The 24,596-nt window shown below is 37.8% G+C and overlaps 1 protein-coding gene across 1 annotated transcript in view; it reads left to right on the top strand.

Moving 5' to 3' along the window:
* LOC126380963 (protein RCC2-like) overlaps positions 1 to 24,596 on the top strand; it is a 63,951-nt gene that overhangs the window by 26,001 nt on the left and 13,354 nt on the right. The window contains exons 4-7 of the mRNA XM_050030530.1: positions 12,463 to 12,566; positions 15,912 to 16,078; positions 23,271 to 23,301; positions 23,855 to 23,932. Coding sequence (XP_049886487.1) covers positions 12,463 to 12,566; positions 15,912 to 16,078; positions 23,271 to 23,301; positions 23,855 to 23,932 — 380 coding nt within the window. The remainder of the gene's footprint in view (positions 1 to 12,462; positions 12,567 to 15,911; positions 16,079 to 23,270; positions 23,302 to 23,854; positions 23,933 to 24,596) is intronic.

The following is a 24,596-nucleotide window of genomic DNA, read 5'->3' as shown; positions in this document are numbered from 1 at the left end:
TGCCCATGGTTGTACTTCCATAATTATAATTGTAAAATATACATTGTACAAATTCAAGGGAGTTTTCTTTGTCTCATGCTCACCGGTCTATAACATTTAGCTGTGCCCTTCAGGTAAACACCACTTTATAAATTTCTGAAACATATCAGTATTTTAACACCATTTCCTATTTACCTACCTTCTCCGTAAGGTAGCTAAAGATTTCCGTTTCAGTGGCGCCCTTCTTGGTGAAATTGTCGCTCTGTACAACCATTTTAGAATATAAGTGGTGTTGGCATAAACTTTAAGAATAAATTTTGTGAAAACAGTGTATTTTTTTTTTTAATATTAAAAGTGATGGGATTTTGTGTGAATTGTGTTTTGTTTGCATCTTAGGTTAAGTTGTGTTTGTCTTAGCATAAGTAAGGTTCTAGGCCTCCTACAGAGACCTAACTTAAATACTTTTTTTTGTACAATAAGTTTTAAACCCAAATTTAAGACCAAAGTGGTCCAGGGCTTATTGTCATATTTAGTAGCTACTACATTTGTGTTTTCATTATTTATTTAACCTTTTGTTTAATTACAGGGTTAAAACCATATTTAGAACATTTTTAAATGCTTACTAGCAATTATATTTATCACAATTTTTTTTTTCTTTCCCGTTCGGCAAGTGTCGAGGTAAGAAATTTTCCACAAACTCCGAACGAGTCTAAGGAAGACCTTATCAAGATCGTAACAAAAATTGCATCCAGTTCAAATGTACCCATAGAACAGACTGAAATACGAGATGTGTTTCGCATCCCTGCCAAAAACGGTACCAAACCCATTATAGCCGAATTCACGTCGGTATGGAAGAAAGAATGTTTACTAAACTCAACCAAGAAAATCCGTCATGATAATAAAAAGCTGACAACAGCTACACTTAAGTTTGATGGACCTGAAACTCCGATCTACATTTCCGAAAACCTGACAACAAAAGGCAAGCGCCTCCACTTCCTTGCCCGAGACGTTGCTCAAACTTACGACTACAAATTTTGTTGGGTCTCGCATGGTAACATCTATTTGCGTAAAAAAGAAGGAGCAACTGCATGTCGAATCAATAGTGAAGAAGACCTGCAGAAACTGAAAACACAGATGTGACTAGACACATTTTCCATCAATCTGTTTATTTCATTAATAGTAGTGCTTATAATCTTTTATGTATCTGCATGCTCTAATTTTAGCTTACCTCACCCTCACACACCGAAATACATGATATACACTCACAATCTCACACACATAAATCATCTAAACACAACATTTGATTCCCTCACATTAGTGGATGTTCGTCGATACATAGACCCTTCATACCATAATTTCATGACTAGACTATACCTAGTTATAATGATTAACAGGGAAAAGAGATACGTCATCGTTTATTCTATATTTGTGGATTAATATGGACAACATGCAACTAGTGGACGACATTGAAATATCATGTAATATACCATGTAAAAATATTTCTAACCCTAATATGTTTATAACACAAACCACTTTAAACAACAGTAAAACATTTAACATTTTCTCAGCTAACATCAGAAGTGTTAACAAAAATCTTGACTCCCTTCTAATTTATATTATGCGCCTGAAAGTAGACGTAGACGTCTTCGTTCTGTCAGAGTGTTGGTGTGATGACCAGTCAATTCCACCAATCATAGATGGCTACGCCGTGTATTCTACAGAGCGAAGTCATAATAAAAATGATGGTGTTATCATGTACCTCAAAACGAATATTGGTGGTTCGGTTAATGAAGTGGAACTAACAGAAGCTAATTGCCTGGCGGCCAAAATTGGTAACTTGACCATTTTTGGTATTTACAGGCCATATTGTTTTCATGACCGCCCAAATCCCTTTTTGGAATCATTAGACACCGTCCTCACCACCTGTCGCACGCGGAATATAGTAATTACGGGTGATATCAATATTGATGTGCTTATTCCCACCAGTGTTAACACCCTAAACTACTTTGATGTTCTGTCCTCGCATGGTTTAATTTCTGTTGTGAATGTACCTACACACGATAAAACCTGCCTTGACCATGTCATGTGTAAGCTAGTAGGAAATTCTGAATGCTTCGTGTTTGATACAGACATAACCGACCATTTTCCTCTGATGTTGTCTATAGCTGGTTCACCTGTCCATCAGATAAAACCCCCAAAATTAGGACCCTTCACTAGAACTAAAATAAACTATGACGCGATCAGCAAAGCACTTAAAGAATTTGACTGGACTTCCTTTCTAAATATCACCGATGCTACTGAAGCAGCAGAAACACTAATTTCCATACTTCAAGAAATCATTGCATCTAACACCGAAACGACTACACTTACTCGTAAAAAAAGACCCTTAAAACCGTGGATCTCAAACAGCCTACTAAAATGTTTCCATAAAAGGGATCGCCTACACCAACTAACAAGAAAACAACCCAATGATGAGATTCTTAAAAGCAATTATAAAGCATATAGAAACATATGTAACGCCACAGCTAAATCTTTAAAAGTATCATATTATAGGCAGGAACTCTATAAAAACGTTGGAAACAACAAGGCTACTTGGACCACAATAAAAGAGATCTGTAATCTTACCACTCAGAATGCACCCGCCTCTGATCTGCTTCAGATAACAGATTCACCAGTTGAATCCCTTGATCTGGTGAATAAGTTTTTTACGTCAGTAGGTAGTGAGCTAGCTGACGAAATACTTATAAATCTAGGAAAATCTGTGCAGGATCTGACTAATACCCAACAGACGACCCCGGTGAATAGTATCCATTCGATAATGATGGTTCCAACTGACTATCTAGAAGTGGACAAGATAATTCTTAATATGAAGAGCAAAAGCGCCCCTGGCATGGACTCAATCTCCTCCGACTTTGTCAAAAAATTCCATACCATACTTTGTAATCCGATTGCCCACATGTGCAATTTAAGTTTGGCTACTGGAAGTTTTCCAGGACTCTTCAAAAAGGCGGTTGTTATACCGGTTCATAAGGGAGGTGATAGAGCCACGGTGTCGAACTACAGGCCTATTTCTTTACTCAGTACGATTAGCAAGATATTGGAGAAAATTGTTAACATCAGACTTATAAAATTTCTCGAAAGTAAGGAGCTCCTAGCATGCAACCAGTACGGATTTCGTCCGAACAAGTGCACTGAGGATGCTGTTATAACCCTCTCTAATCTGGTGACTAATTATCTTGATACAGGCGAAAAATGCGTAAGTGTTTTTCTTGACTTAAAGAAAGCATTCGACACCGTGTCAATACCACTACTCCTCCATAAGTCTGAGCATCTTGGGGTCCGTGGAGTAGCGCTTGAATGGTTAAGAGACTATCTATCGTCTAGAGAACAAGCAGTAAGAGTGTCTGGAATTAATAGTAGCAACTCCCGTGTAACGTACGGTATACCACAAGGAAGTACTCTAGGACCAACATTGTTCTTGATTTACACCAACAATCTTTGTCAACTGCAACTTGAGAATGGTCATTTGCTTGCGTTTGCTGATGATACGGCCCTAATATTCCATGGTCCTTCTTGGGACGATGTCCAAACTAGCACTGAAAAAGGACTTAAGGCCGTAACCCATTGGTTGGAAGACAACCTCCTTACCATTAATGTGCCCAAAACAAAATATATCTGTTTTGGCAAAACAGCGGCAACCAGACCTCCAGTATCTTTTAAAGTACCAGCTCATACCTATCCGTGCAACAGGCAAACGGGCTTGCCCGGCACATGTACTTGTAAACGCCTGGCCCAAACATCAACGATGAAATATCTGGGAGTCATGATTGACGAAAGACTGAGTTGGAAACCCCATATAATAGCAACTGCTAGCAGAATAAGGAGATTGATACCAGTGTTCAGAAATCTACGCGAAGTTGCTGATCCTATTCTCCTTATAAAAGTATATTTAGCCCTGTGTCAATCGTTAATAGCATATTGTTTGCCAGCTTGGGGAGGTGCAGCTGAAACACACCTAGAGGTTCTGGAAAGAGCACAACGTTCTATACTAAAGGTTATGTTTCGAAAACCCAGGAGATATTCAACGGAGATGATATACAAAGATGCTAAGATACTATCAGTAAGACAATTGTACATACACAATGCAGTTTTAAGACATCATAAATCTGTCCTTCCAACGCTACCATCAAATTTTCTCCAAAAACGAAGGCCTCGTGTTCCTGTACCATCCTACAAAACGAGCTTTGCTAGACGACAATACTGTTACAGAGGTCCGTATCTTTATAGAACCTGTAGCGAGATAGTAAATATAACAAAATTTAGCAGATATAACCTGAAAAAGAAACTTAAAGCTATAATGTTAGAGCTAAACCATGAACATACGGAAAAATTTCTACATCCACTGATATGACATCTTTCACTACACTAGCACGCAAACCCACGCCCACTCACACACAAACACACACACCGACACACACACACACACACACACACACACACACACACACACACACACACACACGAACACTTTTATTTTTATTTATTTTATTACTTATTGTTTATTTTAATACCGTATTGTCACCACTGTTATTGTAGCTAATAAGTACTTATTTTGGGAAGACACTGTCTTCCAAAATACAGGTTCGCCTAGTTTGGGAGACAGGGTTTCAACGAGAACTGTAACTGAGCTATTCAATAAACATTATTATTATTATTATTATTATTATTAACAATTGAGTTTTTCTTTTGGTAAAATTAGGACTAATATCCATAATAGTAGTACTGCATATTTTCAACATTTTTTTTTTACAATTTGTAAACATAAATAATTAAAAAACCATTTATTATTAAAACAATTAATAATACTTTCAAAACATCAGCTATAAAGATAGTTATTTGATAACATTTACAACAGGACATTGAGTAGAAATTGATATTTTGTAACTTTGCTTCATCATCATATTGTTAGTTGTGCCGCTGCTTGGCAAGCATTTTACTTATTTGTTTTTTGGAATAATTTTAGATCTGTCTTTAAAAAAACAACTTTATTGAGTAATATTTAGTAGTCGACTTGCTTTACAATCTTTATTTATTCACAACATATTACAACTTGACAATAACAATTAAAAGTAAACATAACCTTCAACAAAATTTATTTAAAAACACTGTTGTTTCTTTTATTATTGTGAAAATTAACTACAGGGATATAAAGAATTGATGTTGTGTGATAATTACACTTATTTGGTTTATATTTAATGAAAATTTAGTACATATTTTAGAAAATAAGTTTTGGAGGCAGACGGGTACATTTTGAAACATAAATTTACTTCAGTTTACTTCAAACCACTTTTCAATCTTGAAATTATAACTCTGAAACACAACCATGGATATCCAAACTGTTTATTTACATTCACTGCTCCGTGATGAATTAATATATGAGGTGAGTATTCGTGCAGAAGCACCAGCTGATACTGTTCTCAAATTGAAGAAACAGCTTAGGGAGTTGATCACTGGTTTCTCTCCGGATGAAATAATGGATGATGAACGAAGACCACAGGCAGAATTCCCAATCATCACCGAAAAGCTGAAGGAGCTGCAGGCAAAACTTGATTTAGCAGTGAAGTCTAGGGAACGTCATCACCTTATGCGTGCAAGGGCTTTATATAATCATCTTCATCACCGTCTTGAGCGTGTGGTATGCACGGAGTCTGTCGATAGGGACATAAAATTGAAGCTGAATAAAAATCTTATAGCATGCGGTCACTCATTGGAGAAATTGTTGTCAACAAAAAACGTCATCGACCCAGAAGAGGAAAACAGGGGAAAAGGGACAGATGGTTCAGCAATTAATTTAATGAAGTGGAACATTAAATTCGACGGCCGTACGAGTCCACATACGTTCTTGCAATCGATAGGTGAACGCGCCTCAGCGTTCGGAGTTAGTGACAATGTACTTTTCAAGTCCGCCTTTTGTTTCTTTTCGGACCAAGGTCTTCTATGGTACAGAGGTGTTAAGGAGCAGGTTTCGTCTTGGCAGGAATTAAGTGAGCTTTTAGTCCAGGAATTCGCACCCGTTGATTTCGATTATCGTTTGCTGGGGGAGATTAGAGCTCGCACCCAAGGACAGGATGAACCAACACACATCTATTTTGCAGTCATGAACTGTATGTTTTCACAATTGAAACGACCACTTTCGGATAGTGACAAATTAGAAATTTTGACGCACAATATTAGGCCCGTTTTTAGAGAGCAGTTAGCATTGCACGACATAGCTACGATAGCTGAATTAAAAGAAAAATGCCGAAAAATAGAATCTGCGCGACAAATGACACAGCTCTTTGTCGAACCACCTAAGCAGTCTAGTTTGAACAATGACTTCGTGTACAAAGGCAAAACAAAACCTATTATGCCAGTCAGCGAATCCCCTGATGTTAGGGAAACCGAACAGGTTTCGGTAGTTCAGCCACCAATTCAGGCTCAAACTTTTAGGCAGCGACAACCGCCAAATAATGAAAAGCCTGGTAGTTATAGGACAAAATCTGCTGCTAACAAATCAGAATTTTGCAAAAGATGTAAAGTGTCTACTCACTCAACCGCAAGGTGTAGGGACAAGACAGTCAAATGTTTTAAATGCGGTCATTTAGGGTTTACGGTAAGGTCGTGCCCAAAATGTAACAACCCAAAAAACTAGGTTGCTCGGACAATAACGCCGATCCTCCATCGAAGGTCGAAGATGGGGATTGGAAACAATGGTTACAGGTAGTAACTAATTATTTTAAGCTTAACAACGTAGCTTCCGTTTTGTTCGAGCCCAATGATGATGACGTTCGACCATATTTAAAACTTAATGTCCTGGATTTGACAATTTATGGATTACTGGACTCAGGTGCAGCAATTTCAATTTTAGGAAATGGAGCACAAGAATATTTTAAATCATTAGGTTTTACAGTACAATCTGGCAAAAACACTAATGTTACTGTTGCGGATGGTTCCCAGTGTACCTCTACAGGATTTTTAATGTTGCCCATTACATTTAATGGAGTAACCAAAATTTTGAAATTTTTTATAATACCCAGTATTAAATTAAATGTTATTTTAGGCGTGGACTTTTGGCGGGCATACAATTTAATGCCAGAAATTTTCGAAAGTGTTTCCTACATGAAAGGTCCACAAATGTTTTTAGAAATGCCAGTCAACTCTATACAAGCTTATGACAGTCTTCCCAGTGAACACAAAGAGTTAGCGGAGCTAATGATATCGAAATTTCATGACATTTCTTTTGAGCGCAAGGGTTTAGGTAGGACGCATCTTACTCAGCATGTCATCGACACTGGGGTTGCACCACCGGTCAAGTGTAGACCTTATCCCATGTCACCGGAAAAGCAGAAGGAACTACATAAGGAATTGGACAGGATGCTGGAGCTGGACGTCGTCGCTCCGAGCGAGAGCCCTTGGAACAACCCGGTCCTTATGGTTCCTAAAGCTGACGGTACATGGCGATTTTGTCTGGACTGCCGGAGGCTCAACTCTGTGACGAAAGGCGATGCTTATGCCATTCCTTACATACCCCAGATATTAGATAGCCTCAAGAATGCCAAATACATCAGTTCTGTGGATTTTAAATCGAGCTTTTGGCAAATTCCACTCGACCCTAGCTCACAGGAGAAGACGAGTTTTACAGTGCCTGGTAGGGGGTTGTTTAAATTTAAAGTTATGCCATTCGGCCTATGCGGAGCTCCTGCTCGCCAACAACGGCTCATGGACATGTTGTTTGGACATCCTTTCTGCAGTGACGTAACTAAAGGCATGATATTCGTGTACATCGACGACATTATAGTAGTTGCTGAGGATCTGGAAACGCACATACTTCTTTTAAAAAGGCTTCACGAAAGAATACAGAGCGCCAATTTAACGATTAACTTTGAGAAGAGCAAATTCTTCCGCAGCTCTTTAAAATATCTGGGTTATGTAGTGGATGAGTTTGGGCTTAGGACGGATCCCGATAAGGTTCGTGCTGTTCTGGAGTTTCCGGTACCCAAAAGTTCGAAAGAACTAAAAACCTTTCTAGGTGTTTGTTCTTGGTACCGTAGGTTTATTAGGAATTTCTCCACCATTGCGGCACCCTTACACGCTCTTACCAGCTCAAAAACTAAATTTATCTGGAACCAGGATGCAGAAAACGCTTTTGTCACTTTAAAAAACACATTAGTTTCAGCTCCAATTTTAGCCTGCCCTGATTTTAGTAAACCATTTTCAGTTCACTGCGATGCATCAAATTTTGGCGTAGGAGGTGTGTTAGCGCAGAACATTGATGGCCATGACCGCCCTATCGCTTATATCAGCAGATCCCTTAACAAAAACGAACGTAACTATAGTGCTACCGAAAGGGAGGCGTTAGCAGTTGTGTACGCGGTTGAGAAATTTGAACCATATTTAGGTAGTAGACCATTCACCGTCGTAACCGATCACGCTTCACTTAGGTGGTTCATGAATTTGGAGAATCCTACGGGACGCTTAGCTCGTTGGGGTTGTAGGTTATCCCAATTTAATTTTACAATCGAGCATAGGAAAGGGAAGGATAATGTCGTCCCTGATGCCCTCTCACGATTGCTGCATGTGGATGCCATCGATGCTCCAAATGCAGGAACCGGTGATGAGTGGTATGATAAGGTTTACTCTGGATGTACGGCTTATCCCAAAAATTATCCCAATTATCGCGTCGAAAATGGTACTCTTCTACGATACAGCAAGGGTAAGTATGCCCTGACTCAGGAGTTTGATTGGAAGATTGTTGTGCCAAAGTCAAACCGTCTGCAGGTCATGTCCGAAAACCACGAACCACCGACCTCGGCACACCTCGGAGTGTTTAAAACGCACCGTAGGTTGTGTTTGAGGTATTTCTGGCCAGGAATGTACCGCGACGTGCTTGATTTTGTCAACAAATGTAGTATTTGTTCCGCTTATAAGCACAGGACCAAACTCACTCCTGGGATCATGGGTCAGCCTAAGCAGTGTTATAGGCCGTTTCAAGCTGTATCCGTAGATTTGGTAGGACCTCTCCCACGATCACGTTCGGGTTACATGCACCTTTTAGTAGTAACATGCTGTTTTTCAAAGTACACCATGTTATTTCCACTTCGTCGAGCGACTAGTGCTGCAGTAGCTAAAAACTTTGAGAATTATGTGCTTCTAGCTCACGGGATTCCTGAAACCGTAATTACCGACAATGGGGTTCAATTCACGGGATCAGAATTCAGTGGCCTTCTCAAGAAGTACAATATTCCACGAGTTCACTACGGGCCTAGGTATACGCCACAGATTAACATGGTGGAAAGGTATAACAAAACAGTCATGACAGCTGTTTCGTCTTATGTAGCTGACGATCATAGGGCATGGGATATTAATTTATTTAAGGTGCAATTTGCAATAAATAGTGCGGTGAACGAAACCACTGGGTTTAGTCCATTCTTTTTGGTCCATGGCCGGGAACCAATTATTAACGGTTCTTTTTATAATGATGACAGGGAATATGAGATCTCTATGCCAAGGGACGAGTATGCGGGTGAATTTGGGGTCCTTCGGGATATTTTTAATAAGGTTCGGGTTAATATAGAGAAGGCTCACACGACGAACGCGAAGTACTACAACCTGCGACGCCGTAACGTTAATACTTTGCGCGAAGGTCAAGTAGTGTGGCGGAAAACGTACGTGCAGAGTGACGCCGCTAATTTTAAAGCCTCGAAACTTGCCCCAAAATACGAGCAGTGCGTAATTAAAAAGGTATTATCACCCTTGGTATACGAATTGGTCTCATTTAGTGGCAAGAACTTAGGTTCTTGGCATATAAAAGATTTAAAAATTTAATTTTCAAATTGCCCCGTGTTCCCCTAGTCATATTTTTTTAAAAACATTTTACCGGCTTGGATCTTTGTTTTTGGCTTTAATTTAAATTTACATTTATAAAGAAAGTTACATTATTTTTCTTTTTCATATGGTTAGCTTTGATAACATTTTGTTTTAGAAAAATAAAACTGGTGTGCTTACTTGTGTCGTAATAGACCTAGTAACAACCTATTTGTAACTGTCACGTTTTTTTATGTAGTCTTTTGATTTAAAATCACTAGATTTACAAATAAATGTTTTATGTGGTTTTATGTTTTTTTTTAGTGTGTTTATGTGTGCGCTGATAAAGGCCCATGCACACTAGCGTCTGCAACGCAGCGTTTTTATGAACGCCCACTTTAGCGTTCCATATTTTTTTGTATAGGCGATTATAGCCAACTATTTAAAATAGTTTTTATGTTGCTCGTGTCAACATTTTTTTTTTTAGGCATATAGAAGCCGTTTAATAGAAAATATACTTAAATAGGAAACCTCATTAGGTTGACTATTTTTTTTTTTTTTTGTTTTTTGACGGAGCGGGTAGTGACTCCTTAAATAAGCCTCTAACAACTGTTGTTTTGTTTTTTGTCTTTGTCTTTAGAATTGGGGTATCGAGTGACACTAAGATAGTCGTCAGCTCAACAGGGGTATGAATGTGGGTAACATCCAGTGAAATGGATACTGGGTGCTACTATATGAAAGAAGTGAAAGGTGATCAATGAATGGTGGTGAATAACAGGTCGGGGTAATTGTTGTGCTTAGGGTTGTGCTGTTTAGATGTTGGTGTTTGTGCTTCGTTACGTTTTTTTTTTATAAATTGTTGTTGTCTCGTCTTCTGTGACAGATTTTTTTTAAAATTTGATAAAATTTAGACTGGTTGTGCGCTCCAGGCTCTATGGCTGAGGGCAGCCGTGTTTCTCACCCAGTTCGAAACCTCTCGTGGGTAGGGGGGTATTGTAACGAAGCATTTCGGACCAACGAGCCTTGTAGCGACATCTTGTGGTTTCTGGCGATATAACGTTGTTTTTATATTTTACCCGCAGGAAATCACAGATGGCGCTGCAGGGTTATCGATGGGCCCGAATATTTTTAATTATTTTATTTTCTTCAAAATTTGGTATATTAAAATTATCTGCAACATTTATTTTGATATATTATAATTATATTGTTTAAATTTTGGGATCAAACAAGTCGATCGATTGTTGTCGTTGATTCGGCGAATTTATGGTTTGGTAGATTTTTTCTAGTTTAGCAACTTTGTTCGTGGTTCTTGTGTCAGACTGACAGCTGGCTGAGCTGAGAGACAGGTTATGGAAAGTGGGGACGTCGCGAGAGCGCCGGAGACTCCACTGCCGTAACTATAATGTGGGCAAATTAAAAGCCACGATTTATCGGCGACATCAAGAGCCGATGTCTCGATTTAAATAAACAACTTAACCGAGATGGTGAGTCCTCGCAATTCTTCGTGCATATTTTTGCACCAACTTTGTGATAACCTCGAGGTCCTTGTTTTCAGCAACATCACTGAAATCCCATCGCCGAAGGTCCAGTGGGTGGGATTAGGTTTCATCCGAGCGATGCCCAACTATCCCGGATGAACCTGTAAGTTATTTTCTTTGTTTTACACTCGTGAGTTGCCCTGCCACGCTGTCAGCTGAACCACATGCTAATCATTGCCATTCCTTGTTGCAGATGGGGTTTTTAAAGTTTTTAAAGTTTTAAAGTTTTTGAGTTTTAATTGTTTTAACGTCTTTAAAGTTTTGTTTAATTTTCTGACGTTTTTAAGTTCTGTGAAGAAGTTTATGATTGGATCAGACTATTTCTACAAATTTTGTGAATGAAGATTCCTACTGTTTTCTTCTGCATTTGAGAGTTATTTCAAGCTTCATTTCGGCGGAGCTTGCCTTGGTTGTTTGCACGTCGAAGCTTCCCTTTGTGCGGCGCGCATGTGGATGTGCCGCGCCTCTCCTTTTGTCAACACACCGGATAAGGCCCGGTGAAGGTCTGCGAGGTTGACCGGTGGACGTGCAGCCCGCCAGCTGCGTAACAGTTGGCCCGCTGCGCCGCCATCGTCCAGCACGCCCTGGCCTGAGCCGGCCTCAACTCATCACCTGTACGGTATTCCGGAACGCCTCAGGTAGGCCTGATAGTCGGAGGTCCTCGAGTAAGTGAGGTGCCTACAGGTGTACGGACAGTGTTTTTAAATATAGTGATATCCCATGGTTGTTACGGAGTGACAATTAACCTGACGGACCAAAGCGCGACCTGTCTCCCTCCATAGGGTTTTTACCTGCCCATGGTTGTACTTCCATAATTATAATTGTAAAATATACATTGTACAAATTCAAGGGAGTTTTCTTTGTCTCATGCTCACCGGTCTATAACATCTAGCTGTGCCCTTCAGGTAAACACCACTTTATAAATTTCTGAAACATATCAGTATTTTAACACCATTTCCTATTTACCTACCTTGTCTATAGGTAGCAAAAGATTTCCGTTTCACTGCCTAGACATTTAAAGTTCTTTACATTTTCAATCGGCATACTTATTATTTAACTTAATAATTTGCCCGTCTGTTTTTTATGCAAATAATGATTGTAGTGGCGCTCCAATCGTGAAGGTGGGTTGCGGTGCGGAGTTCTCAATGATTCTCGACTGCAATGGCGCCCTTCATTCCTTCGGCCTGCCCGAGTACGGTCAGCTGGGTGAGTACTCGCTTTATACCCCATAACGTGCACCTCTATACCCCTTAAATTGCATGGTGGCGCATACACTCGCCACTCCTATCACTGCACATGAAATCAGAAATCAAAATCATTTATTCAACGTAATTATCATGGACAAACTTGTTGAAAGTCAATGTAACATTTTTGAATTTACGTCACAAGAAACTCCAAGAAACAAAAACAGCAAAAGCTACTCATCTTTTAAATCAACCAGGGTATACATTACAAGTTATTAAATAAATAGAGGAACACATTCAATACCAGACATTTTTATCATTTAGGTAATCATTAATCTTATAATAAGTTTTTTTACATAAAGTAATCTTCACATGAGCTTTAAATTTATTTTCTGACAAATTTAAAATATTATCTGGTATTTTATTGTTAAAACGTATACATAACCCCCAAAAAAGACGAATATAATTTACTTAATCTAGAATTTTGAATAGCAATTTTATTTTTATTCCTTGAATTGTAAGTATGCCTTTCACAATTTCTCGTAAGGAGGGATATATTTTACGTAAGTATATGCATAATCTATACTTATAATAAATCTGTAGAGAGGTCAATTCTGTACATTAAATATTTTTTCAAAATAACTATCAGGGGGTGATAAGTGGTCGATACTGATGCCAAAAATGCAATCAGTAAAATTTTTGTCTGTCTGTCTGTCTGTCTGTCTGTCTGTCTGTCTGTCTGTCTGTCTGTCTGTCTGTATGTTCCTTATAGAAACAAAAACTACTGGACGGATTTTAATGAAACTTGGTACAATTATTCTTCACACTCCTGGACAGGTTATAGTATACTTTTCATCACGCTACAATCAATAGGAGCAGAGTAGTGAAGGGAAATTCTTTTGTATGAAAAATCTAAACCACTCAAGTTAGACGTTTGAAATTTGGCATGCAGGTACCTTAGATACCGTAGAGGTGCACTAAGAAAGGAATTTCCGAAATTCCTACGGGAACGGGAATTAGCGGGAAAATCCTTTTGTATGAAAAATCTAAACCACTCAAGTTAGACGTTTGAAATTTGGCATGCAGATACCTTAAGTACCGTAGAGGTGCACTAAGAAAGGAATTCCCGAAATTCCTACGAGAACGGGAATTAGCAAGAAAATCCTTTTGTATGAAAAATCTAAACCACTCAAGTTAGACGTTTGAAATTTGTCATGCAGGTACCTTAGGTACCGTAGAGGTGCACTAAGAAAGGAATTCCTGAAATTCCCACGAGAACGGGAATTAGCGGGAAAATCCTTTTGTATGAAAAATCTAAACCATTCAAGTTAGATGTTTGAAATTTGTCATGCAGGTACCTTAGATACCATAGAGGTGTACTAAGAAAGGAATTCCCGAAATTCCCACGGGAACGGGAATTAGCGGGAAAATCCTTTTGTATGAAAAATCTAAACCACTCAAGTTAGACGTTTGAAATTTGGCATGCAGATACCTTAAGTACCGTAGAGGTGCACTAAGAAAGGATTTCCCGAAATTCCCACGAGAACGGGAATTAGCAAGAAAATCCTTTTGTATGAAAAATCTAAACCACTCAAGTTAGACGTTTGAAATTTGTCATGCAGGTACCTTAGGTACCTTAGAGGTGCATTAAGAAAGGAATTCCCGAAATTCCCACGAGAACGGGAATTAGCGGGAAAATCCTTTTGTATGAAAAATCTAAACCACTCAAGTTAGACGTTTGAAATTTGGCATGCAGGTACCTTAGATACCGTAGAGGTGTACTAAGAAAGGAATTTCCGAAATTCTTACGGGAACGGGAATTAGCGGGAAAATCCTTTTGTATGAAAAATCTAAACCACTCAAGTTAGACGTTTGAAATTTGGCATGCAGATACCTTAAGTACCGTAGAGGTGCACTAAGAAAGGAATTCCCGAAATTCCCACGAGAACGGGAATTAGCAAGAAAATCCTTTTGTATGAAAAATCTAAACCACTCAAGTTAGACGTTTGAAATTTGTCATGCAGGTACCTTAGGTACCGTAGAGGTGCATTAAGAAAGGAATTCCCAAAATTCTCACGGGAACGGTAGTTAGCGGGAAAATCCTTTTGTATGAAAAATCTAAACCATTCAAGTTAGATGTTTGAAATTTGTCATGCAGGTACCTTAGATACCGTAGAGGTGTACTAAGAAAGGAATTCCCGAAATTCCCACGGGAACGGGAATTAGCGGGAAAATCCTTTTGTATGAAAAATCTAGGACTTATGATGACCAAATTGGAGATGTCCTTAGAAAAGGTTCAATACGATCTACTCTGAACCGGCGTGCGTGTATGAAGCGATTGATGAATGTGGAGGAAGCAAGAGAAGTGTGTCAGGATCGAAGCAAATGGAATTCTATAGTCTCTGCTTACCCCGGTGGGAAATAGGCGTGAGTTTATGTATGTATGTATGTATTGTATGAAAAATCTAAACCACTCAAGTTAGACGCTTGAAATTTGGCATGCAGGTACCTTAGTTAACTTAAAGCTTAGTTGCAACAGGATATTGCAAAATTCCCACGGAAACGGGAGTTAGTGGGAAAAAAACATTTGTATGATAAAATCGAAACCGCGTAAGATAGATATTTTCAATTCAATTCAATTAAATTATTTATTGCATTCCATGTAGTACAATGGGGTGTTACATAGGCATAGGAACTAAAACATGGACCCTGTAGGGCACAGCAACGTTGAAGGGAAGAGAGGAAGTGTGTATTAAAATTAAAACTCAATGAACAATCAATTAAAAAAAAACAATTCAATCAATTGATTCAATCTAGCATGCATGCATACCTTAGTAAATATAAAGTTTATTTTTGGCTGTATTTTGAAAAATGGGAGTTATTGGGAAAAAAAAAATGTACTTATGAAAAAATCTAAACTGCATAAGTATGCACTCCCACACACACAAAGATCTCTCTCTTATATAACACGCCACGCGGACGAAGTCGCGGGCAAAAGCTAGTGTTTTCATAAATATATTGACTTGCGACCGTCATTGTATTTATTTCTTTAAACAGCTCCCGACGACGCAGATTATAAATAGCGCGAACTGCTCTTTTCATGCTTAATGCACATGCATCAACACCAGAGTGTAATCTGTTTGTGAGTATGTGGACGTATGTACTTCGTGAGTGTCGGAATCATCTTATTTTTCAATCAGCCTGCTATGTCCTGACCAAACCTCAGACAGTTTCACAAAACGATTTTTTTGTTAGATTTGACCTCACCGGGAGTCGAACCTCAACCACTGGACATCAGAGGGTGTTAATGATATTTCATGCTGTCGGTCGGTCGTCGAATTTTGTCGTAAAACTTGTTTTGTCCCAGGTCACAACACGGACGGGAAGTACTTCGTGACGAGCACGAAGCTTTCGTTCCACTTTGAGACGGTCCCGAAGCACGTCGCGATGTTCTTCGAGAAGACCAAGGATGGCCACGTGATGCCCGTCAAGGACGTGGACATTGTCGACTTCTCCTGCGGAAATAACCACACTGTAAGACCATATCAAAAACAAAAAAAAAATAGGTAAAAAAACTTTTTAAGTTAAAAGGTTTTATGTTAAACATACAATGGTGCTAATTCCTGTAAATACCATCTAATTTTATTTTAAGTTATATCTGTCATTTTCTTATCCGCCGAAAAGGAAAGGGACGGGTAATCGACAAGCATAAAATTTATGGAACACACGTCAATTTTAAGCACAAATCTAAACCAACCGTCTAAAAATTTTACATCAGTCAATAACCCGACACGTTCATTTACTCATTCTTCCTAAAATTAAGAGATGTGAATCATCCGTCCCTTTCCTTTTCGACGGATATGAAAATGACAGATATAACTTAAAATAAAATTAGACGGTGTCTCCAGGAATCGGGGCCATTGCAATGTTTAAGCTAAATGTACTAAAAACAAAAAAATAATAAAATAGATACAGTCGTGGGAATTATAAACATATGCATAGACTAGACTAAAATAAAACCGTGGCGCACGTCAATTGTCTACAAATTATCGACTTAATGTGCGATAGAAGAATCGTTTAATTCGTCGTTAGGCAGTTGGCCCGCAGACGGTGAGGAAATTACTTACTATTTTCTTGCTCATGGAAATTCCAATAGTTTTACACTCCATGTAAATAAAAGAGATGTTTCAACTAGTTTATCGTTGGATATTCACACTGCTGGCTGGCGAGGAATCGTTTCACTGCTCGTAGTTTGTCTTTAATCGACAAAACATATGATAAAAGTACTACTCGCTCACCACTATGAAACCCTAAAACTCGCTTATAATCAAGCTTGCTAGCTTGTTTCCACATTCTAGCCCTACTTATCACACGTCCATCGTTGTCGGTTGAACAACTGCCTAATTATAGTGTAACATTACAAAACAAACATTTTAATCAACGATTGTAGACAATTGACGTGCCCCACGGTTTTATTTTAGTCTAGTCTATGCATATGTTTATAATTCCCACGACTGTATCTATTTTATTATTTTTTTGTTTTTAGTACATTTAGCTTTAACATTGCAATGTATGTTTAACATAAAACCGTTTAACGTTTTTATGTTAAAGTTTTTTTACCTATTTTTATTTTCTAGTTTTTAGTTTTTATTTCGCATTCTGTTTAATTCATTTAGTGCTTCATTATTGCAAGGTTTCGTGCCCGTTAGTTTATTGCAGTCCAACTCCTCTATACGTAGTCCCTGCAAAGATCTTACTCTACTAAGAGCCACGTAGGCTTGACCTTCTTCAAACAGTTTCGCACCTAAGTATACGACTGCGTGATCCACAGTGCTGCCCTGCATTTTATGTATTGTAGAAGCCCATGTTAGTATTAAAGGCAACATTCTTCTTTCAGCCGTCATCCCAGATTCAATTTCTAAATTTTAATCTTATTATTATACGCCATTTAGTGGCTGCGCCCATCTTAAATATTGAGGTTATATAGTGCACTGTATTCTTCTTGTCAAGCCCTTTTATTTGATACCCATATTGGTGGGATTGATAAAAAATTGTTATAAGCCATTTGGTAGCGGCGGCCATCTTAGATTTCAATTTTGCATAGTAAATTGTATTCTACTTGTTGAGACCTTTCATTTGATACTCATGTTGATGGGATTGATAAAACCTAAGTTATCCGCCATTTTGTAGAGGCCGCCATCTTGGATTTTAATTTTATATAGTACATTGTATTCTACTGGTTGAGCACTTTCATTTGATACCCATATTGATAGGATTGATAAAACCTACGTTATCCGCCATTTTGTAGCGGCCGCCATCTTGGATTTAATTTTTTTTAGTATATTGTATTCTGCTTGTTGAGCCCTTTCATTTGATACTCATATTGATGGGATTGATAAAACCTACGTTATCCGCCATTTTGTAGCGGCCGCCATCTTGGATTTATAATGATAATGAATAAACATAATTGTATTGTCACCAAAATCCAAAGTGTATACAAAATTTCAGATTAATCGGTTGACAGGAAGAGGGTGAAATTTGAATTACTAAATTTGACCCAAGAATAAATAAAACAAACGGGGTGAGCTAAATATAAAACCGTTTAATTTTGCATATTAAATTGTATTCTACTTGTTGAGACCTTTCATTTGATACCCATGTTGATGGGATTGATAAAACCTAAGTTATCCGCCATTTTGTAGAGGCCGCCATCTTGGATTTTAATTTTATATAGTACATTGTATTCTACTGGTTGAGCACTTTCATTTGATACCCATATTGATAGGATTGATAAAACCTACGTTATCCGCCATTTTGTAGCGGCCGCCATCTTGGATTTAATTTTTTTTTAGTATATTGTATTCTGCTTGTTGAGCCCTTTCATTTGATACCTATATTGATGGGATTGATAAAACCTACGTTATCCGCCATTTTGTAGCGGCCGCCATCTTGGATTTAATTTTTTTTAGTATATTGTATTCTGCTTGTTGAGCCCTATCATTTGATACCCATATTGATGGGATTGATAAAACCTACGTTATCCGCCATTTTGTAGCGGCCGCCATCTTGGATTTAAATTTTTTTAGTATATTGTATTCAGCTTGTTGAGCCCTTTCATTTGATACTCATATTGATAGGATTGATAAAACCTACGTTATCCGCCATTTTGTAGCGGCCGCCATCTTGGATTTATAATGATAATGAATAAACATAACTGTATTGTCACCAAAATCCAAAGTGTATACAAAATTTCAGATTAATCGGTTGACAGGAAGAGGGTGAAATTTGAATTACTAAATTTGACCCAAGAAATATAAAACAAACGGGGTGAGCTAAATATAAAACCGTTTAATTTTGCATAGTAAATTGTATTCTACTTGTTGAGACCTTTCATTTGATACCCATGTTGATGGGATTGATAAAACCTAAGTTATCCGCCATTTTGTAGAGGCCGCCATCTTGGATTTAATTTTTTTTTAGTATATTGTATTTTGCTTGTTGAGCCCTTTCATTTGATACCCATATTGATGGGATTGATAAAACCTACGTTATCCGCCATTTTGTAGCGGCCGCCATCTTGGATTTATAATGATAATGAATAAACATAATTGTATTGTCACCAGAATCCAAAGTGTATACAAAATTTCAGATTAATCGGTTGACAGGAAGAGGGTGAAATTTGAATTACTAAAGGAGAATGGGCGAATCTGGTCCAAGAACCTTCACTGATGAGACTTATATGTAATGAAAGCTTATGCTTTCCCTATGATTCTGGCAAAGTTCTATCAGATTCTGTCCCGGGGTTCTTTTTTTACGGCCATGTTTGTCCTGGCTAAAAATGTGGTAAAATACAGTGGGAGCTAAAATCAGCTCAAGATTTGTTGCTGGATAACTAAGTGTACATAAATAATTATGTATCATATTGTATATCATTTTAAAGAGGATCTTTTCCAGAATCCGAAACATAAAAAAAAAACAAAAAAAAATCTTTATATAAGCGAATTATAGTCAATTAATATCTGCAGCGCCATTGTTTCTCGGTAGCTAAGTTCAAGTTTCATGCCTTTTACCCCTTCCAAAAGTATCTTACCGATTTTTTTTATATTGCTTCCTGAATTTGATCTGAGTGATAATAACAAGAAAAATAAATAGACACCTCTCCGATAGAGACCGCCTAAGCTATTGCCTATTGCAAGAAATCGTCATCATTAGCAAGTCATTACGGTATTGCATATAAGCTTATCAGCAACTTGGAACTTGGTCCAAGAACCTCCACTGGTGAGAATTGCGTGTAATGATAGCTTATACTTGTCCTATGATTCTGGCAAAGTTATATCAAACTCTGTCCTAGGGTTTTTTAAGGCCATGTTTGTCCTGAGTGTACAGTAGTGGACTGCAAAATCACCTCAGGATTTGTTGTCGAAAAACTATTTAACTAAGTCTATATACGTACATAATTATATATCATAATGTATATCAATTTTAAAGGGGAAGGTTATCAGAATCAGAAACATAAATAAAAAAAATACATTATGTAAACGACTTTTAGCCAACTCACGTCCGTAGCACCATTTTTCTCAGCAGCTACGTACGAGTTTTGCGCCCTCCAACCTTTCCAAAGGAGCCCAATCATTTTTTTTCTTCTTCTGATATTGCATTCTTAACCTGACAAGTGACAACAACAAGAAATAAAATAGATACCATTCCGATAGAGGCCGCGTAAGCTATGGACCTATTGCAAGATAACGTACTCAAAGGCTAGTCATTATAATCCAACAGACGTAACATGATTAGAATGCGGCAGGACGGAAATGTATCAGTGGAAGGAAAAAATGATTGGGCTCCTTTGGAAAGGTTGGAAGGCGCGAAACTCGTACGTAGCTGCTGAGAAAAATGGTGCTACGGACGTGAGTTGGCTAAAAGTCGTTTACATAATACATTTTTTTTTTATTTGTGTTTCTGATTCTGATAACCTTCCCCTTTAAAATTGATATACATTATGATATATAATTATGTATATAGACTTAGTTAAATAGTTTTTCGACAACAAATCCTGAGGTGATTTTGCAGTCCACTAGTACACTCAGGACAAACATGGCCTTAAAAAAACCCTAGGACAGAGTTTGATAGAACTTTGCCAGAATCATAGGACAAGTATAAGCTATCATTACACGCAATTCTCACCAGTGGAGGTTCTTGGACCAAGTTCCAAGTTGCTGATAAGCTTATATGCAATACCGTAATGACTTGCTAATGATGACGATTTCTTGCAATAGGCAATAGCTTAGGCGGTCTCTATCGGAGAGGTGTCTATTTATTTTTCTTGTTATTATCACTCAGATCAAATTCAGGAAGCAATATAAAAAAAAATCGGTAAGATACTTTTGGAAGGGGTAAAAGGCATGAAACTTGAACTTAGCTACCGAGAAACAATGGCGCTGCAGATATAAATTGACTATAATTCGCTTACAAAAAGATTTTTTTTGTTTTTTTTTTTATGTTTCGGATTCTGGAAAAGATTCTCTTTAAAATGATATACAATAATGATACATAATTATTTATGTAGACTTGGTTATCTATCAACAAATCTTGAGTCGATTTTAGCTCCCACTGTATTTTATCACATTTTTAGCCAGGACAAACATGGCCGTAAAAAAAGAACCCCGGGACAGAATCTGATAGAACTTTGCCAGATTCATAGGGAAAGCATAAGCTTTCATTACATATAAGTCTCATCAGTGGAGGTTCTTGGACCAGATTCGCCCATTCTCCTTTCCTTGCAAAGTAAATACAAAAACATTGGTCGTGGGTAATTTAGTTTTTACGAAATGTCAACGCAGGGCGGGATGACGTCAGCTGGGCTAACCTTGAAATGTTAGCTGTCACTTTTGAGCATGCCTGCTCTTCTTATACCATGGTTACTATATTAATGACCGTATTCCACCTCCAGGAATACGGTCATTAATAATGTTATAAATAGAGCAATACAAAGAAAGTAAATAAAAAAAAATACGTCAAATAGTATAAACATAAAAATCACAAAAGAGCCAATTATAGTTTTCCACAGATAGACTTCGGTATATGTTGGTCATACAGCAACAATAGATAGCAAAATAAACTAGGTACCTATACAGACATAACAAACATATTTCACGCAAAATCAACTAGTCGCCCACAATGTCCGGGATAGAAAACTGCAAGCAGAAAAATGCCTGCGATCACGTAATTACAACGCATGATACTCCCAACCAACTAATATCTTTTTGCCAATTTCCACTTCACTGATGGTATACTACATACATACATACATAAACTCACGCCCGTAATCCCTAGTGGGGTGGGCAGAGCCACAAGTAATCAAAGACAACTTGCAGCCACTGTTGATACGATGTCGTAAGCTGGATATGATGAACCTTATGGTGATAAGGGATCAGCCTATCGCCCATAACATTAGTCCATCATGTTAGAGGACACAATCCATCTGTCGGTTTTTACGACATGCCCGGGAAGACAAGCAGCTGAACGTTTTCTATGTTTTTTATTTGCTCCCAGAACAGCATAGAAGCACTGATGATGGTATACTACAGTTGAAGATATCAATATCAAGATCTTTTATTATGCCATTAAGGGTTCTGCCTGCTCGCCATAGAAAACTGTCCTATCATACTACAATAGGCTAGTTTCCAACTGGGGGGTTAAAATGGCCACATCGAAGCAACTCATCTAAGAAACCAATATTGCTATTTGTTTGTTTGCACTGCGCACTTACTTTTATATGTGCAAATGTCAAATTGCAACATTGCTTTCTTAGATGAATTGCTTCGATGTGGCCTTTTTAACCCCAGAGGTCAAATCAGTTACTTTTTACTAAACGTCAATACCCGAAATTACTATGGAATTTGTATGAAAAAGCAACCTGTGAAGTCATGGAAATACGTGACAAAATGTCGTACGTATTATTAAATTTTTCTTTATTAAAATTCAGAAATAAGTTAACCCTTTCACGGACAGAGATCATGGGTCATTGATGGTTCATAATAGGTAATAATTATGACACCTTGGAATCGGAACGTCATTAGACGTTCTGTCCTTGAAAGTGTTAACCCTTTCACGGACAGAGATCATGGGTCATTGATGGTTCATAATTGGTAATATGACACCTTGGAATCGGAACGTCATTAGACGTTCTGTCCTTGAACGTGTTAAATAGAATAAAGAATCTCTATTGTCAGTCACCTTTAGATCTGTCTTTATTTAGTAATAAAAATTTCATAATTAATCTTTGATCTAGGAAACTGTAATTTAAGAAAATCTGGGGCCCTGTTCGGTTTTTTCTTCCACCTGCTTCATTATACGTCATAAATTGTGTAAATTATGTGCATGCTAAGATTTAATACCTGAATTAGGGACTTTCCAGACTACGATCCTCAAAAACAATATAGATGGCACTGTAAGAGTTTCCTTCGTTTAACCTTCTCATTTCATGTATAACAGACAGATTCATCTTTTATCTTTGTTTTTGGCTGTAAATGATGACCCTTTTTATTACACCCACCTATTATTATGCTTCTGCCAATACGTTGTATTTTTGAAAAATAGGTGATTATCATGTTGAATCTGGACAGCGCCATCTAATAGCGTCATAACGTTGAATCTACGTTGTTTTGTTTTTACTGCAGACATTTTTTTCTTTACTTTTATTTTTAAATAGGTTATTTTAATTCAGCATGCTTTATTCCGGCATGGGATAGCGAATTGTTAGTTATTATTATTTTTTACATATTTTTTGTGTATCATTTGTTTTTAATAAGTTTAGTGCTTACGTTTGTTTACCTTATTTGTAGTGTTTGTGTGTAGTGTAGTATTGTGTGATTAATGCTATCAGACCGATTTAAACTATGTCTATTTGTGGAAACCTATAATCGGCTCCCCTGTATCGTATATATTTTTTATATAATAAATCATCATCATCAGCCGTACGACGCCCACTGCTGGGCATAGGCCTCCCCCAAGGATCTCCACGACGATCGGTCCTGCGCCGAGCTGTGCTGCTGTGGGTAGGCCCGCTACAAGGTGGACCGACGATCTGGTGAAGGTCGCGGAAAGCCGCTGGATGCGGGCAGCGCAGGACCGATATAATAAATAAATATATAATTATGGGGGAACGTAGCCCCGAAAGTGTATCTTTGAGCACAAAATGTTATGCATGAAAATGTAACCATCATCTGCACTTGTACCGGTTCAGAGCGAGTTAATGTTTATAAGTAGTATTAAAAAAATTGTTGTAAACAATCGTATGTGTTGCTACAGGTGCCCTCTTCTTGTTCGGTCAAACGAAGCGCACTGGAGAGGCCAACATGTATCCCAAGCCAGTACAGGATTTGCACGGTAAGCTCTTAACACCTGCATACATAAAACTGTATTCCCCTTCATAAAAAAAAATCTACAAAGCTTAATATAAATGCATAAGCGGCGTTTTAAATAATAGAGGTAACTGTGTACTAATCAACTTGCAATGTAAGCATTTAAAAAATGAAAATAATCCAAAAGCAACCGTGATGGTTGAAAAATTCCACTTCCCTTTTCTTTCTTAAGTTTTTTTATTGGCAACTAGTGTTGCCAATGTCAACCAAAATATCTTTAATCAATATGACAATGACATTAAGTGAATAGACTATGCCTAATTAAAACACATAATAACGGGTTCTTACCGCGTTTGAAATAGGGATATGAGACTCCCGATATTATATGATATCAATGACATTTGCGGTTGCCTAAAAAACAAGACCCCGTCTTAAACGCTCCTCATTTTATAAATAATTTAACTGGTTTAATTCTTGAAATCGTTGCTAAAAATTGTGTTAACAGCTAGTATTAGTGTTATAAAGGCTGTGTAGTGATTTTTACAGTGATTTATACAGTATTTTTTGTTTTATCTGGCTAATTAAATTATACAGCTAACAAAACATAACCTCAAACTAAGTGTTATTTTAAAGTGTTGTGCTTCGCCGCAAGTAACGCGTAAGCGACACGTTCTCCACGGCGCTTACAA

The sequence above is a fragment of the Pectinophora gossypiella genome, unplaced genomic scaffold (genome assembly GCF_024362695.1).
Source record: "Pectinophora gossypiella unplaced genomic scaffold, ilPecGoss1.1 Pgos_32, whole genome shotgun sequence".
NCBI classification, from domain to species: domain Eukaryota; kingdom Metazoa; phylum Arthropoda; class Insecta; order Lepidoptera; family Gelechiidae; genus Pectinophora; species Pectinophora gossypiella.
The sequence above is the reverse complement of the archived record's forward strand: the minus strand, read 5'-3'. Positions and strand labels throughout refer to the sequence as shown.